Raw genomic sequence first — 16,035 nt, 5'->3', positions numbered from 1 at the left:
CTGACCTCGTGATCCGTCTGTCTCGGCCTCCCAAAGTGCTGGGATTACAGGCTTGAGCCACCGCGCCCGGCCATGGTGATTTTCTATAGTGGTAGCATATGAGTTCTTTCTCTTCTGTATTTGCGTTTTGCTCTACCAGTTAGTTGTATATCTTTTTGTGTCTTCATAATGGCAGTGTGCTGTCACTTCCATGTGTAGGACTTCTTTTAAGTATTTCTTGTGAAGTCAGTCTAGTGATAATGAATTTCTTCAACTTTTTCTTGCCCAGAAAGGATTTTATTTATCCTTCATATATGAAGTACAATGTTGCTGGGCGTAGCATCCTTGGTTGTCATTTTTTTCTTTCACTATTTTGAATATATCATCCCATTTTCTCCTGGTCTGTGAGGTTTCTGGTGAGAAATCTGCTGTTAATCTGTTAATCTTGTGGAAGTTCCCTTACAAGTGACTAGACATTTTGCTTGCTGTTTTAGAATTCTTACTGTTTGGCTTTTGACAGTTTGACTATAATGTGCTGTGGAGAAGAGCTTTTTGCATTATGTTATTTGGGAATTTCTGACTTTCTTTCTTTTTTTTTTTTTTTGAGACAGAGTCTCGCTCTGTCGCCCGGGCTGGAGTGCAGTGGCCGGATCTCAGCTCACTGCAAGCTCTGCCTCCTGGGTTTACGCCATTCTCCTGCCTCAGTCTCTGGAGTAGCTGGGACTACAGGCGCCAGCCACCTCGCCCGGCTAGTTTTTTGTATTTTTTTAGTAGAGACTGGGTTTCACCGTGTTAGCCAGGATGGTCTCAATCTCCTGACCTCGTGATCCGCCCGTCTCAGCCTCCCAAAGTGGTGGGATTACAGGCTTGAGCCACCGTGCCTGGCCTAGGAATTTCTGACTTTCATGTGTCTAGATATCTAAATCTCTTGCTAGATTTGAAAACTTTTCAGCTCTTGTGTTGTTAAGTAGGTTTCCTACACCTTTCATTTTCTCTTTACCTTCTGGGAAACTGCAAATTTGAATATTTGTTCACTTTATGGTGCCTCATATGTCACATAGACTTTGTTCATTCTTTTTTTTTTCTGTCTATCATTTGACTAGGTAACTTTAAAAGACCTGTCTTTAAGTTCTGGATTTTTTCTTCTGCTTGATTTAATCTATTGTTGAAGTTTTTGAAGGCATTTTGTATTTCTTTCAATAAACTCTTCAGTTCCAGAATTTCTGTTTGGTTCTTTTTTGATTGTATCTATCTCTTGAGTAAATGTCTCTTTCATACCCTGAATTGTTCTTCTGATTTCTTTTTGTGTATCTGAGTTCTCTTGTGTCTCACTGAGCTTCCTTAATATCAACATTTTGGATTCTTTTTTCCAGAATTTTATAAATGTCTTCTTTTTTTTTCACTGGCATATGTTGCTGAAGAATTATTAAATTCCTTTGGAGGTGTCATATTCCTTCACCTTTTTATGTTTATTTTGTTCTTGCGTTGATATCCATGCATCTGGTGTAATGATTGCTGCTTCCAATTTTGTAAATTTGTTTTTGTAGGGGAAGACTTTTTCCTGAAGATATATCTTGGTGTTGATTGAGTAGGGCACATTGGTCTTTGATTTCTAGGTGCATACAGTAGCATAGTCTTCATATTATTTGTTTCAGCTGCCAACAGTATCAGCAGCGTCTGTGATTTTTTTCAGTGGCTTAGGGTGCAGTTGTTAGTGAAGGTGGTGATGAAGTTGTGCTGGAGACGAGAATATCAGGTAGGCCAGTCCTTGGCCCCAGTGGTCGTGGTATGCCTAGCGTTCCTGTCCTTGGGCCCCAGGGCTGTGTACACTGGCACTGATGATAATGAGTCTAGTTGGGTTGATTCTTTGGCCTTCAGGCAGTTTGCTTGGGTGCCAGTAGTGGCCATAGTAGGCTGGGCTGGTGTGCGGATCCTCAGGCTTCTAGGCAGTGGGTGTGGTGTGGGTGATGGCTGTAGCAACTGCAAGACAACTTTCTGGCACCCAAGCAGTCTGTACTGGTGTTGCTGGTGGCTGCAAGGGCTGGATGAGCCAGTCTTCAGACCCATAGGTGGCACATGCAGGTGGTGCCCGTTGTGATGGCAATGGCAGATTGGGTAGGCCCATCATCAGGCTTCTGGGAGGAGTGTTTAGGTACTAGTTGTGGTGGATGGGACAAGGCTGTCTTTGGTAGATGTAGTTAGCATCTACCAAAGGTTCCCAGACTGCTGGCTTAGGCATTAAGGAAGGCAAAACCAGGCTGGGTTTTCCTGTCCTCAGGCCACTCAATGGTGTATGTGGACACTGACTGTCATAGGCTGGAGTGGAGTGATCCTCAGGCCCCCAGCAGAATGCCCGAGTGAAGTAGCAGCTACTGCATTGCTGCCTTTCTCTTGATAGGGTGCAGGGTATGTTGCTTTCAGTGGCAGCAGCCATAAACGGGTGGCTTGAGAGCATGTGTTTCAGCCCTAGATGGTGGTTGCAAGTGGGGTAGCATTTTCTTTGGGAGCTTATAAATGTGTAACAGCCCTGTTACTAGGGGTGGAGGAGTCCACTTCTAATGACACACATTTTATCCCTGGTGACAGCAGCCTGCAGTAGCACTCAGCTGTGGGTGGGAAATGTCAACAGGGCTTCAGGGATGTGGAGATACAGATGATGTTGGGGTCTGAGGAAAGATGTCATCTAGGTGGGGGCTGGGCTCTCCAAATGGCGCCTTGCTGCTCAGAAATGGGGATGGCAGGGGTGGGACCCAGTGAGAGCTCCTTCTCTGGAGCAATGCCTTTGTGTGATTGCTGGGCAATTCCTTATGTTAGTCTCAAGGCCTGCATGGTCAAGGAACTCTCCTGTGGCTAGGATTCCTGGAATCCGTAATGCAGATGTGGACCACTGGGAGTTGGTCACTTACCTTTCCATGAACTGGGGAGCCTCTCTGGCCTCACAGAGGATGCCTACTGGGTAGGTTTCCTTGCTTCCCTCCCCTTCATTGCCTTAGATGCTTCCTGTCACTTCTCTGTTGAATTCCAAAATTCTCTCTTATGTGGGATTTTCTACTTACTATTTTGGTTCTTTGTGGAGGAGGCGAGTATCAGATGCCTTTAGTCAGTCATCTTGAAGCCCCTTCCCTTGAAATTTTTAAAGCTATATGTTTTTATTTCTAATAGACTGAGAGAGCATAATCATAGTTTACACCCTCTAAGGCTATATGGGGAACTATCTGAAGGCCTCAGCTGAGTAAAAGAAGTAGCAAATTAATTAACTATGTTTATCTTTTCATTTCATTTCCCAAATCAAATCATTTGTTTCTTCAAATAAAAAATTTTTATTTCCCCCTTATGTTCTTTAGTAAATAAAAGTGTTAGCATCTACCACAGTGTATATGAATTTGAAATACATAACCTAACAAACAAGAATGTTTTAAGATCTCTGAGCAAGATGCATAGTTGCAAATAAAAAGAGTTTTCAAGGATAAAACATGTAAATAAAACATCTAATAAACATGTACCATCAGAAACTTATGGTATATTCTCCTGGAGAAGATGAAGAAAATAAGTCTATAGAAGAGGAGAAATTCTTTGGAAATTTTGCATTTTTGTGGATAGCGGTTTTGAAGAAAGCTTAGATATATTTAAATATGTTGCTAAGATGTGACTCCCACACTTTAAAGAAAAGTTCTTCATTTTAGTTGCCCTTGTAAATTGGCTAAGTTTATTTTTCCTCAGCGAATAATTTTGATGGTTTCTAAAATTGTCCAGAATTTGAGGAAATACTTAGGTGTAGTAGATAACATCAATTTATGTTAACTTAGATTTATTGTTGGATGGTTAAGTGAATCATGTCTGTTCTTGTCCACTCTAGAAGTTTCTGCTTGCAAGTTTTATATATCCACCTCATGTGTTCTGTTCTGTCCTCATCACGTGGCATTTAAACTGTGATTTGATAGTGTCCTTATTATCAGACTCTGCTCAATGACAGTTTAAACTTTTTTTGATACAGTAAAAAACTTTTCCTTAAAGATGAAATTCTTAAGGACAACTAGCTTGTGTAGACTCACATGAAAATCGCTTGGATTTTGGAGTTACATTAGCTCTTCTCTTTTATAAATTAATGAATCCTATGGTACCTTATAATAGCATCAACATTTGCCTTTTGTGTCTCACCTTTCAAAGGGCAATTTTCCAAAAAGTATATTTTGCATGGCTCAGGCTTAAAGTAATGTCTCCAGATGTAGTTCTACCTTGTGACCGCTGATTGTGACTATTGGTAAGATTTACTATGTAAAGTATAAGTTACTGGAATAATACATTTAAGAAATATAGTAGCTATCAAAACCTGTAGTCTGATGAATTGGAATATGTTTTGAAAGACAGCAGTGAAAAATGAGAAGTAATATATAAGTAATAAAATTGCTCTTTGCAATTGAGTTGAAGATTGATGCCAGGATCTTATTACCTCCAGGATTTCACAAAGGACTTCTTGAGTCATTCCGTTGCTCTAGCTCATGAACAAAGTATTGCTCAAGTAATTGACAGACTCTCATATGTGATTATTGTTTAGTGCTGTCACGGGAAATATCCTGCTTAAGGTCTTCCTCCTCTTACCCCTCCCTACATCCTTCTATCTGGTTATCCTTTTCAATCCTATTACTCTTTCCTTGCACACTCTACTCCAGCTTACAGCCTGGGCTCTAACCATTACCTCTGCCTAAAAATTCCTTTTCATGATATCCATTTGCCCAATTTCTTCACCCTTTGTAATTACCCCATTAAGTGACATTTTACTTGCTCAATTTTTGCCTTTCCAATCAGATCTAATTTATTTTATATTTTAAAAATTTATTTATGTATATTTAGAAGGTATGTACTAGTTCATTATCATGCTGTTTATAAAGACATACCCGAGACTGGGTAATTTATAAAGAAAAAACGTTTAATTGGCTCACAGTTCCACAGGGCTGGGGAGGCCTCGGGAAACTTACAATCATGGCAGAAGGAGAAACAAACATGCCCTTCTTCATATGGCAGCAGCAAGTAGAAGTGCCAAGCAAAAGGGGGAAAAGCCCCTTATAAAACCATCAGATCTTGTAAGAACTCACTATCACGAGAAGAGTAGGAGCGTAACCTCTTCTATGATTCAATTGCCTCTCTCCAAATCCCCCCCACAACGTGTGAGGATTATGGGAACTACCATTCAAGATGAGATTTGGGTGGGGACGCAGCCAAACCATATCACCTTGGCCTTTCAAATTTCTTACATACATATGTTGCGTAGTGGTGAAGTCTGAGCTTTTAGTGGACCATCACCTGAAAAGTGAACATTGTGTCCAATCCATAGTTTTTCAGTCCTCACCGTACTCTTATCCTCCCATCTTTCTTTAGTCTCAAGTGTCTATTATTTCATTCTGTATGTCTGTGGTACCCATCATTTCGCTCCCACTTAGCTCTCACTAAGTGAGAACGTACCGTGTTTGACTTTCTGTTTCTGAGTTATTTCAGTGGGGGTAATGTCCTCCAGTTCTATCCATGTTTCTACAAAAGACATGATTTCACTCTTTTTTATGGCTGAGTAATAGATATATATTAACATATTAATATATACACATATAAATACACACATATATACCACATTTTCTTTATCCAATCATCCATTGATAGACATTTAGGTTGATTCCACATCTTTGCGATTGGAAACAGTGTTACTTTGAACATACTAACGCAGATATCTTTTTAAATATGATTTCTTTCACTTTGGGTCCATACCCAGTAGTGGGATTGCTGGATCGAATGGTAGTTCTGTATCTAGTTCTTTCAGAAATCTTCATACTGTCTTTCATAACGTTTGTACTAGTTTACATTCTTACCAACAGTGTATAAGCATTTTCTTGTCTTCACATCCTCGCCAACATCTGCTGTTTTTAAACTTTATAATGATAGCCATTCTCACTGGCATAAGGAGGTATCACATGGTGGTTTTAATTTGCATTCTCTGATTATTAGTGATGATGAGCATTTTTTTCACATTTATTAGCTACTTGTATGTCTTCTTTTGGAAAATGTCTGCTCAGGACCTGAGCTCACTGTATTTGTCAGCGTTCTCTAGAGAGACAGAACAAATAGGAGAAACATAGATAGGTAGGTAGATAGATAGATAGAGACAGACATAGACATGGATAGAGATATAGATTACTCTGTGGATTCAGTCTTTTGTGGTGCAGAAGCATTTTAGTTTAATTAAGTCCCATTTGTCTATTTTTGCTTTTGTTGTGTTTATTTTTGAGGACTTGGTCATAAATTTGTTGCCTAGGCCAGGTCTAATTTTTAATCCTCTTTTAGAACCTGTCTTTCCCTCCAAGCTAAATATTATTTTACCCCCATTTGACACATGAGCTAATTGAGACTTCCATCAGTTTCTAATTTTTCTAATTTTTTGCCATTATAATGCTTCAGTAAACATCCTTTTCACACTCTCCTTAATTTTCCCCCAGGTCAATTTTCTAGATGTGGACTTGCTGGATCCAAGGGTGTGCATATTTTCCAAATGTATCCATATTTTCTGGCTTTGTGTTTTAATAGAGGTAGCAGCAATATCAGAGGGGAGAATTAAGCAATGATTCTAGTGTAACAGGACAAGCTGCAGAGTAAACCCTTCAGACACCGAGTTAAAGAAGGAAGGGCTTTATTAGGCCGGGAGCTTTGGCAAGACTCACATCTCCAACAACAGAGCTCTCCGAGTGAGCAATTCCTGTCCCTTTTAAGGGCTTACAACTCTAAGGGGGTACATGACTAGGGGCTGCATGCACCGGTAATCAGAATGGAACAGAGCAGGACAGGGATTTTCACAATGCTTTTCCATACAATGTCTGGAATCTATAGATAACATAACAGGCTAGGTCAGGGGTCGATCTTTAACAGGCCCAGGGTGTGGCACCAGGCTGTCTGCCTGTGGATTTCACTTCTGCCCTTTAGTTTTCACTTCTTCTTTCTTTGGAGGCAGAAATTGGGCATAAGACAATATGAGGGGTGGTCTCCTCCCTTACTAGGAAGGGAGAAATACCATATGAGAATGAAATATGTATTTGTGTTACTGGATTTGACATCAGGGTTGGACCAAGCATCTTCTATGAACATCTATAAGCACTTTCTCCTTATCAAAAGGTACCTTAGTTGGTGCTTTAAAAGATAAATGACTATTTAGCTTAGGAGATTTCCTCATAATTGAAAACCACAGCAGCTGTTATTTGAACACGCCTGAGCCCCTTCTGGGCCACTGTCGGAGAAGGAGGAAGAGGGGCGAAAGTGATTTCTGATGCTGAAGGCATGTATGATGACAACGGGTATTTGTCCTAACTTTGACACTACAAAGTGACTGGAGCTTTAAGCAAGTAGTGTTTTGCTACAATTGTCTTTTCAGACTTTTTTTTGAAGTATTTTACCTGTTTGCTGCTGCCAGCCTGCTGTTCTTTCACATGCACCTGGAAGGGACTTTAAAATATGCACAGAATTGAACAAAGCAGTAACCGTTCGTTGGTGTCCCTTAACAGTATGTTAAATACTATTCTTTTTGAAAGGTAAATAAATCCTTGGGCTTAGTGGATCCTAAATGCTAATTTAAAAATCTGAACTCATTTTCATCCCTTTTCACTTTGAACGCATCGCTAACCTGAATGATAATAGAAACTTTTTTCCTTTTAACAGTTGGAGGCATCTATACTGTGATTCAGACAAAGGCCAAAACAACAGCAGATGAATGGGGAGACAACTATTTTCTGATAGGTCCATATTTTGAGCATAATATGAAGACTCAGGTGGAACAGTGTGAACCTGTAAATGATGCTGTCAGAAGAGCAGTGGATGCAATGAATAAGCATGGCTGCCAGGTAAAGGAACTGACACTTTACTTGGCAATTCTCAGTAAACTTATGGGGAAAAAGACTGCAATTAACATGAACTCACAAGAGAAGACCATTCACCTACTTAGAGAAAAATAGTAGGTTTGTGAGAAAGATGATGAACTTCCTTTTAAATGGATTGCATTTAAGACACCTTGTGAAAACCAAAGAGGAAGGATAATTGGTTTGGAGTTCAGCAGAAGCTATAGTGTAAACATGTTTTTGAGGAAGTCATTTGTACATAAACTGAAGTCATGAGTGTTGTTAAAATTATTCAGTGGAAATGTTTAGACATGGAGCAAAAGTTTTCAACCAAACCTTGTGGAATGTCAGCATGTTAGGGCATCTATATTAAAAGAAGCTAGATATTGCGAATGTAGAAGCAAAGCTAATGATGTGGAACCAAGGATGTTTACGTCTTAATCCTCAGAAGCTGTGGATATGTTACCTTTTATAGCAAATGGAATATTGCAGATGTGATTAACTTAGAGATTTTGAGAAGGGGAGATAATCCTGAAATATCTAGGTGGGCCCAAAGTAAACATAAGGGTCCTCATAAGAGGGAGGCTGTAGAATTTGAATCAGGCAGGAGATGTGACAATGAAAGCAGAGGTTGAAGGGAGCTACTTTGTAGATGGAGGAAGAGGCCACAAGGAATATAGGTGGCCTATAGAAGTAAGAAAAGGCGGCCAGGCACGGTGGCTCATGCCTGTAATCCCAGCACTTTGGGAGGCCAAGGTGGATGGATCACCTGAGGTCAGAAGTTCAAGACCAGCCTGGTCAACATGGTGAAACTCCTGTCTCTACTAAATATACAAAAATTAGCCGGGTGTGGTGGCAGACATCTGTAATCCCAGCTACTTGGGAGGCTGAGGCAGGAGAATCACTTGAACCCGGGAGGCAGAGATTGCAAAAAAACAAAAAAAAGAAGTAAGAAAATAGATTCTTCCTTGGAGACTACACATGGAATGTAGCTCTGTCAACACACTGATTTTAGTCTATTTTGAATGACTGACTTCAATATCTATAAGATAATAAATTTGTTTTAAGCCACTAGGCTTCTGGTAATTTCTTACAGCTACAATAGGAATCGTGATGTCAAATCAAGGGAGGAGAGAATTTTAAGTATGAAGAAGGGATTAAGTCAACAAAGGATTGATCCAGGGTCTGCTGGGTTTGGTAACATTTGGGCCATTGGTAACATGGGTAAGTACAGTTTCAGAAGAGAAAGGAAGGTTAAATCTCATTTCAATGGGTTAAGGAATAAACAAGTGGTAAGAAAAAAGATACAGAAGTTGTGATTATGAGATTTTTCTATGAAGATAAAATATAATAAAGTAGTTGCAGAATGACATGGTTTTGAGAACAGGTGTGTTATTAAATATGGGTAAGACTTGAGCATGTTTATTTGCAAAAGGGAAATACCTAGCAGACAGGGAAAAGCTAAAAGCTCAGAATAAATGGAAGATTGAAGAGAGTAAAGTCACTGAGAATGGGGAAGGGAACAAGATCCAAAGCAATACTGAAAGAATCATTTTTCACTTGTCTCACTCAAACAGGAAACAAGAATATCTGTAAATACTAGATACAAGTTAATGAAGAATTCAGGACAATCTTACCCAACGTTTTTGATGATCTTACTGAAGCAAGTGTTAAAGGTCATTTTATGAGAATTAAGAGGCAAATGTAGAAATTAGGGAAGTTCAAGAAAGAAGTTCTGAAAAAGTGTTCAAGGAATTTTTGGACATGTTTGAGATGTAGTCATGACTTTATAGTGGCACAAATGCACACGGGTCTGACTTAGTCCAGGAGAGATCTACAGTCTGAGTGACGGTGCAGGAAGTAGAATAGATGAAGATCCAGTGTTGTTTAATTTCACCATTCATACAATGGGTCAAGGTAGCCCAAGAATAGAAGGTAATTGTGAAAGTGATTGAATTAATAGTTTAATTGATGGGCCATTGCATTAGAATATATAGAAAAGAAAGGAATTAAATAAGGAATAGACAGGAAAGTAAGCAAAGCTAGAAAGAAGATGGTAATGTAGGACAACATGGAGGGTTATAGGAACTGGAGATCTTAAAGGGGAGAAAGAAAGAAGATATACACTGGCAGAAACAGAGTGACAGAAATGGAAGTACAAGAGTTGTAACTGGGTAGCAGAATGCCGAAGTGGAATATTTTAGAGAAGAAACAATTTGGGATTTGACAAGGAAAGAATACAGTCATGATCTTGAGTAGCTGAAAGCAGATTAACATGAAATTTAAGTTCATAAGGTCAAGTAACCATGAGGTTAAGTTTGCAGGATAAAAAATATGGCCTTTGAAGTTGCTTAGGATAAGGTCAAAAAGTAACCTTATCTTTGCTGAGCAAGGAAAGGTAATATTTTTGGATAGCATACATTTCAAAGGTGTTTTATATGTAAATAAAGAATAAGGCTTTAAAAGTTTCAGTAGAATTTTAAAAATCAGTAACTTTCCTTCCTACTCATCCCAGGAATATAGTTTCTGGGGGTGAAAAAATGCAAAGTCTTCACTTGAGATGCTGTGTGGGTAGTGGTGTCTAGGAGGTGCACGCAAGGTTTAAGGAGTGGATTGTATAATTTACAAGGGAACGTGAGATCCCAAAGAGTACCGGAAAACATTTCTTAGTGAAGGCAGCATAGAGAATGTTAGAAATGTGACAGAACAATGCCTATTGTACTATCAGGATGCAAATAAAGGAGATATTAGAAGGGGCTTGCATTTGAAGTTCTTGTAAAGGAGGAGGTAGATGAGAAACACAATAGAACTGACTGGTCTCAAGACTACATGGCTTTCTAGTGTAGGGATATTTTCGTGTTGCAGCCAAGAACTGACTGGAGGTCAGTACCAGTTGGCTTACATTCTCTATTTGTGTAATAGTTTCAACTCTTCTTTATAATCTTAGCTTATGTATCATCTGGCACATATTAGGCAGTCAATAAACATTATATAGTAATATTACATGTTATTCACAGTGTTAAAATACATGAAGCAATGAATTTCCCAAGGAGAAAAGCTATTGAAAAGTTGTTTGGGGCTCAGGAAAATTTCATCTTAAAAGGAAACAGTGGCATGATAAACACTGAATTATAAAGGAAACAACTGAAACATAATGAGGGTCTTTCAAGGTTGACAAAGGAACAGATGGGTGAGAAGCATCCCCACACATGTCTGGGTCCCCTGGTAGGAAATGATCAAATTGGGCTTTGAAGTCCTGCAAAATTAAGCCACGGGTGGAGTCATAAGTGCCAATATGTAAGTGATATGAATATATTTTATTTTCTAGAGAAGCCTGGATCCACATTCAAAGAGACTCTCAGCCTCTGCTGAGTTCCAGAAAAGGTTTGAAGTGGTTTATCAGGTAGTATATCATGTAATAGGAGAATAAACATAAAATAAAAATTAAGACAAAAGAACAAGTAAATTGCTGTAGAAATATGGAGACAAAAAAGGGAGTTAAAACTTGGATATTCAAGTGATGATATACACACAATTGGGAAAAAAATGAGAGAGCTAATCCATTAAAACTTGCAGAAGTTAAAACATTTAGGAATCAATGTCAATTTGAAGATTGTAATTGAATTATACTTCGAGCTGCTAGATTAAAGAGATAATGTATCTAGGGCAATGTGTTTAGTTAAACCTTTGACGGCAACCATATTGGGAAACATTTTTCATCACTTTTTTTTGATAGGAATAGCCAGATAAATCATACATATTGGTCTACAGAAATAGCTTTTTCTTCTAGCAGGAAATATTGTTAGTCCTGTTCCATAAAAGAAAATAAGTGACACTGGAGCCATTATATCCAACTACCCAGGTTTTCAGAGATAAAAAACATTTCATGGCTCTGTCATAAAAGCAGAGACTGTAATATTAAACCCTATGAGTTCAAGGTCACAAGCGAGTAACTAGAGATAGATGAACAGAGACTACATGATCTAGATACATTGTTTTTAAATTTAATGAAGAGCAAGAATTTGGAGATTCTAGAAGAATGGATTTATGCCCATTCCAGCTTGAGGCTCAAACAGCAGAGGCTATATATGTTATCAGTATTCTTTTCTAAGTAGCTTGTTTAATCTGCCATTGAGTACTACATAAAGTTTATATCCTCAGAGTGCAAATACATTGCCCTGTCTTGCATGACTTAATATCACTACATGGCTATGTGTTCTTTATATGACAGGTGCATTTTGGAAGATGGCTGATAGAAGGAAGTCCTTATGTGGTACTTTTTGACATAGGCTATTCAGCTTGGAATCTGGATAGGTGGAAGGGTGACCTCTGGGAAGCATGCAGTGTCGGCATTCCTTATCATGACCGAGAAGCCAATGATATGCTGATATTTGGATCTTTAACTGCGTGGTTCTTAAAAGAGGTATGGTTTATTATATAGTGATACAACAGAGGAACAGCACAACTGCTTTCAGTGTCTAAAATGATCCCATGATCTTTAAATGAAGGAAATTTTGAGATGATGCCATTATGGCTTGTCCTAATACAGTTGAAAGAAATCTGAGGAAATGTTGAGCATTCTGCAAATTAAATGCCAGCCTTTGGAACAGTGTAATAATGATACTTACTACTATTTACCTCATGTCAAATTTAAATGGCATGATGTGTATCAAACATCCAATTATATTGCCTGATATATAGATGATACTTAATATATATGCAAGAAAAACATGAAGTATAGAATCTTAAGAGTAGCAAATAGCTTAATAAGCTATTTGTTTAATAAGCTCTCCAAGTGATCCTGATGTACACTACATGTGATAATCACTGTTTTAAGTTAACGCTCCAAACTTCCCAATTCGTTGCTCAGCCTTCTTGAATGTCAGTGTTTTGCTCTTTTCTCTATTAAGGAAATGAATTCTCACAGTGGAGTCAGTGTGAATTTAATATTTTGTAAGGGCAAACAAAATAAGCTGTCTCTTTGTAAGGCAAAGAGACCGATGCCCACTTGATTTGGAACTGGACCTTGGGGTGGAATTAGACCCCGATCTTCAGTGTGTTGCAAAGGTGCTATTTGATTTAAGGCATGTTTTTTATTAGCCTCTTTCTCCCTAATTCCATATTCTTAATAATATATCAGTTAAATTTTGTTGCCTTCAAGAAAAGGAAAACCCAAAGAAGATAAATTTAAAACATGGAATCGTTTATTATTTATTCTAAAATGATGTAATGGCATTTTATCTTTGTTTCTCAAAATCAAATATGCAAATACACACATGAAAATCATTGTATGCTTTTAGAGTTTTCAAGTAATCGAAAATTCAAGTACTATTTATTAGAAAAAAATGATATTGTAAAAGTCACTTTTTCTTCATATGCATTTTTTTCATTATGATTGCTATATAGTTTTAGGCAACATTTGCTTTTCCATAATTGGGCCACTACAAATATAGAAGGCATTTTTATATTTTATAGAAGTCTCTTCCTGGCCATTCCTTCGGCAAATATCAAAATGTATACAATAAATAAACACACGTCTAGTCAATTAAAAATAATTCAAGTAGTTTTTAAAAAATAAACTTGTAAGTGAGTAGTCCCAATTGATTCAGCTGTTCAGTGATATCTTTAAGAATTTATTTGTTCATACAGTCAATAAATATTTTTTGAGTGCCTACTTTGTATTTATTCCATTTATTTATTAATATTCATTACCTGTCATTAGTATTAGTATTTATTCTTCTGTGGATACAAAAAAATCTGCTCCATCACTGAAAGAGAGGATTAAGACATAAAAATACATGGGGTTAATGAACATGCCACTGAATCCTGTACTTATCCTTGCTAAATATTCATGCTCTATATTTAGACTCCTTTAAATTGTAAAATATTTTATAGACACCATAACTCTACTTATAATGTGGACCATGATCACAATCAAGCTTCATCAACAACTTTTCTGAATGCTTTTTTTTTCTAATGTAGGTGACAGATCACGCAGATGGTAAACATGTCGTTGCCCAATTCCATGAATGGCAGGCTGGAATTGGACTGATCCTTTCTCGAGCCAGGAAACTTCCTATTGCCACAATATTTACAACCCACGCTACACTACTCGGGAGGTATCTCTGTGCAGCAAATATTGATTTCTACAACCATCTTGATAAAGTAAATATTCCTTCCTCCTTCCTTCTTACTCACCCTTCTTTCAGATTGCTGAAGCTGAAAGATAAGTATTGATCTGTACATTTCATCTGCCAACTAGATGGCAGAAATGCCCTTTTAGCTAATCAATATTCATGACAAAGCTTCCCTTGGGTAGACAGACAGCTCATATAGTTCAACTTTGTTCAGAGTACACTACAGTATAGAGGTGAGAGGCCTGATTTCTGTCCCGCTGTGGAACAATAGTTCCAGAGAGATATGGTAGGAGTAAAGACGTGGTGTCGGCCCAGGGTTGGGCCCTTGTTCTAGCCAAAGGCTATGGAAGTGCTGTGAACACCCTGGATTCACACACAGCTCTGAGTGGCAGGTAGAGAACTGGGATTTGAGACATACAAACTTGCACTGTGAGACTTACTTCCTCTATTTCTTCTATCCTCCAAGTAAACAATTGATTAAAAGCCACATTATAGGTTGATAGGTTCAATTTTCCCTGTAACTTTGCAATGCAAAGGGGGCACTTTTGTGGGATCAAGTAAAACAGAAGTTATTGCAAACAGGGATATGGGTCCTTGGTGAACAACAAGTTATTTTTGCTCATCTTAGCAGGTTACCTGATTCTATGACCTGCCAAAGTCATTCAGTTTTAATTTATTTCTTCTATTTTTATATGTCAATTTAGATTAATGAAAGTATGTATTTTATATTATCATGTTAATAATATTAACAAAGCATTTGAGGAATATCAATTCAGAGGTTTTGCAGATTTGGTATCTGTATTAACAATCAAATCTATTTAGCACTCTAGGGTTCGGTTTCATTATCAGGAAAATTAGGAAGTTAGAAAGTTGATTTGTAAAACTTTCCCAGCTTAAAGAGTTCTAGGATTCTATAAAACAGAATGTGTATGTGTGTGTAATACATAAATAATACTCAGATAATGCTATTGAAAAGTTATACTGTTGTCTCAAAGACACTCAGAGCGCAAAAAAGTTCTTTCTGAAAAACTTTTAACATCTGTAAAGCAATGGGTAGTCCTGATGAGTCCTTCCCTATGAAAATGTCAGCCTAATCTAAAGGTCAAACTAGAAACACAAGCTGTACATTTAAAATAAAGTCACCAAGGATTTCAGAAAGCTTGGGGATATAGGAGGTTCTTAGCCGCACATAGTAATGGTGGACTAATAAGGGCAAACCAGTCATCTGTGATAAGCTGATAAGATGAACAAGCATGCTTCCTGGAGAGGAGTGCACTTTAACTTCAGTGAAAGAGAAAATATCAGAGTGGCAGATTGAGTATTTCACTTCGGAGATCTTTTTTTTTTTTTTTTTTTTTGAGACGGAGTCTTGCTCTGTCGCCCAGGCTGGAGTGCGGTGGCCGGATCTCAGCTCACTGCAAGCTCCGCCTCCCGGGTTTACACCATTCTCCTGTCTCAGCCTCCCGAGTAGCTGGGACTACAGGCGCCCGCCGCCTCGGTGGGCTAGTTTTTTGTAGTTTTAGTAGAGACGAGGTTTCACCTTGTTAGTCAGGATGGTCTCGATCTCCTGACCTCATGATCCGCCCACCTCGGCCTCCCAAAGTGCTGGGATTACAGGCGTGATCCACCATGCCCGGCCTCCAAACTCATTTTTTAAAGTCCAGTCATTGATCAATTATCCCCTCGACTCTAATAGCTACATAACAAATGCTTTTTTATTCCCTAAAGCCTTTAGTTTTCTTACGTTTTTGTTTTTGTTTTTGTTTGGTTTTTGAGACGGAGTCTTGCTCTGTTGCAAGGCTGAAGTGCAGTGATGCGATCTTGGCTCACTGCAACCTCCTCCTCCTGGGTTCAAGCAATTCCCCTGCCTCAACCTTCTGAGTAGCTGAGACTACAGGCAGGCACCACCACGCCCAGCTAATTTTTGTGTTTTTTGTAGGGACGTGGTTTCACCATGTTGGCCAAGATGGTCTTGATCTCCTGACCTCATGATCTGCCTGCCTCAGCCTCCCAAAGTGTTGGGATTACAGGCGTGAGCCACAGCGCCTGGC

At 38.5% G+C, this 16,035-nt stretch overlaps 1 protein-coding gene across 1 annotated transcript in view; it reads left to right on the top strand.

The window, feature by feature from the left end:
* Positions 1 to 16,035, top strand: part of GYS2 (glycogen synthase 2 (liver)) — a 69,736-nt gene that overhangs the window by 17,644 nt on the left and 36,057 nt on the right. Inside the window, exons 2-4 of the mRNA XM_011955087.1 lie at positions 7,672 to 7,853; positions 12,079 to 12,270; positions 13,830 to 14,012. Of these exons, the coding sequence (XP_011810477.1) occupies positions 7,672 to 7,853; positions 12,079 to 12,270; positions 13,830 to 14,012 (557 nt within the window). The remainder of the gene's footprint in view (positions 1 to 7,671; positions 7,854 to 12,078; positions 12,271 to 13,829; positions 14,013 to 16,035) is intronic.

Source organism: Colobus angolensis, unplaced genomic scaffold, assembly GCF_000951035.1.
Source record: "Colobus angolensis palliatus isolate OR3802 unplaced genomic scaffold, Cang.pa_1.0 Scaffold11, whole genome shotgun sequence".
Classification (NCBI taxonomy): Eukaryota; Metazoa; Chordata; class Mammalia; order Primates; family Cercopithecidae; genus Colobus; species Colobus angolensis.
The sequence above is the reverse complement of the archived record's forward strand: the minus strand, read 5'-3'. Positions and strand labels throughout refer to the sequence as shown.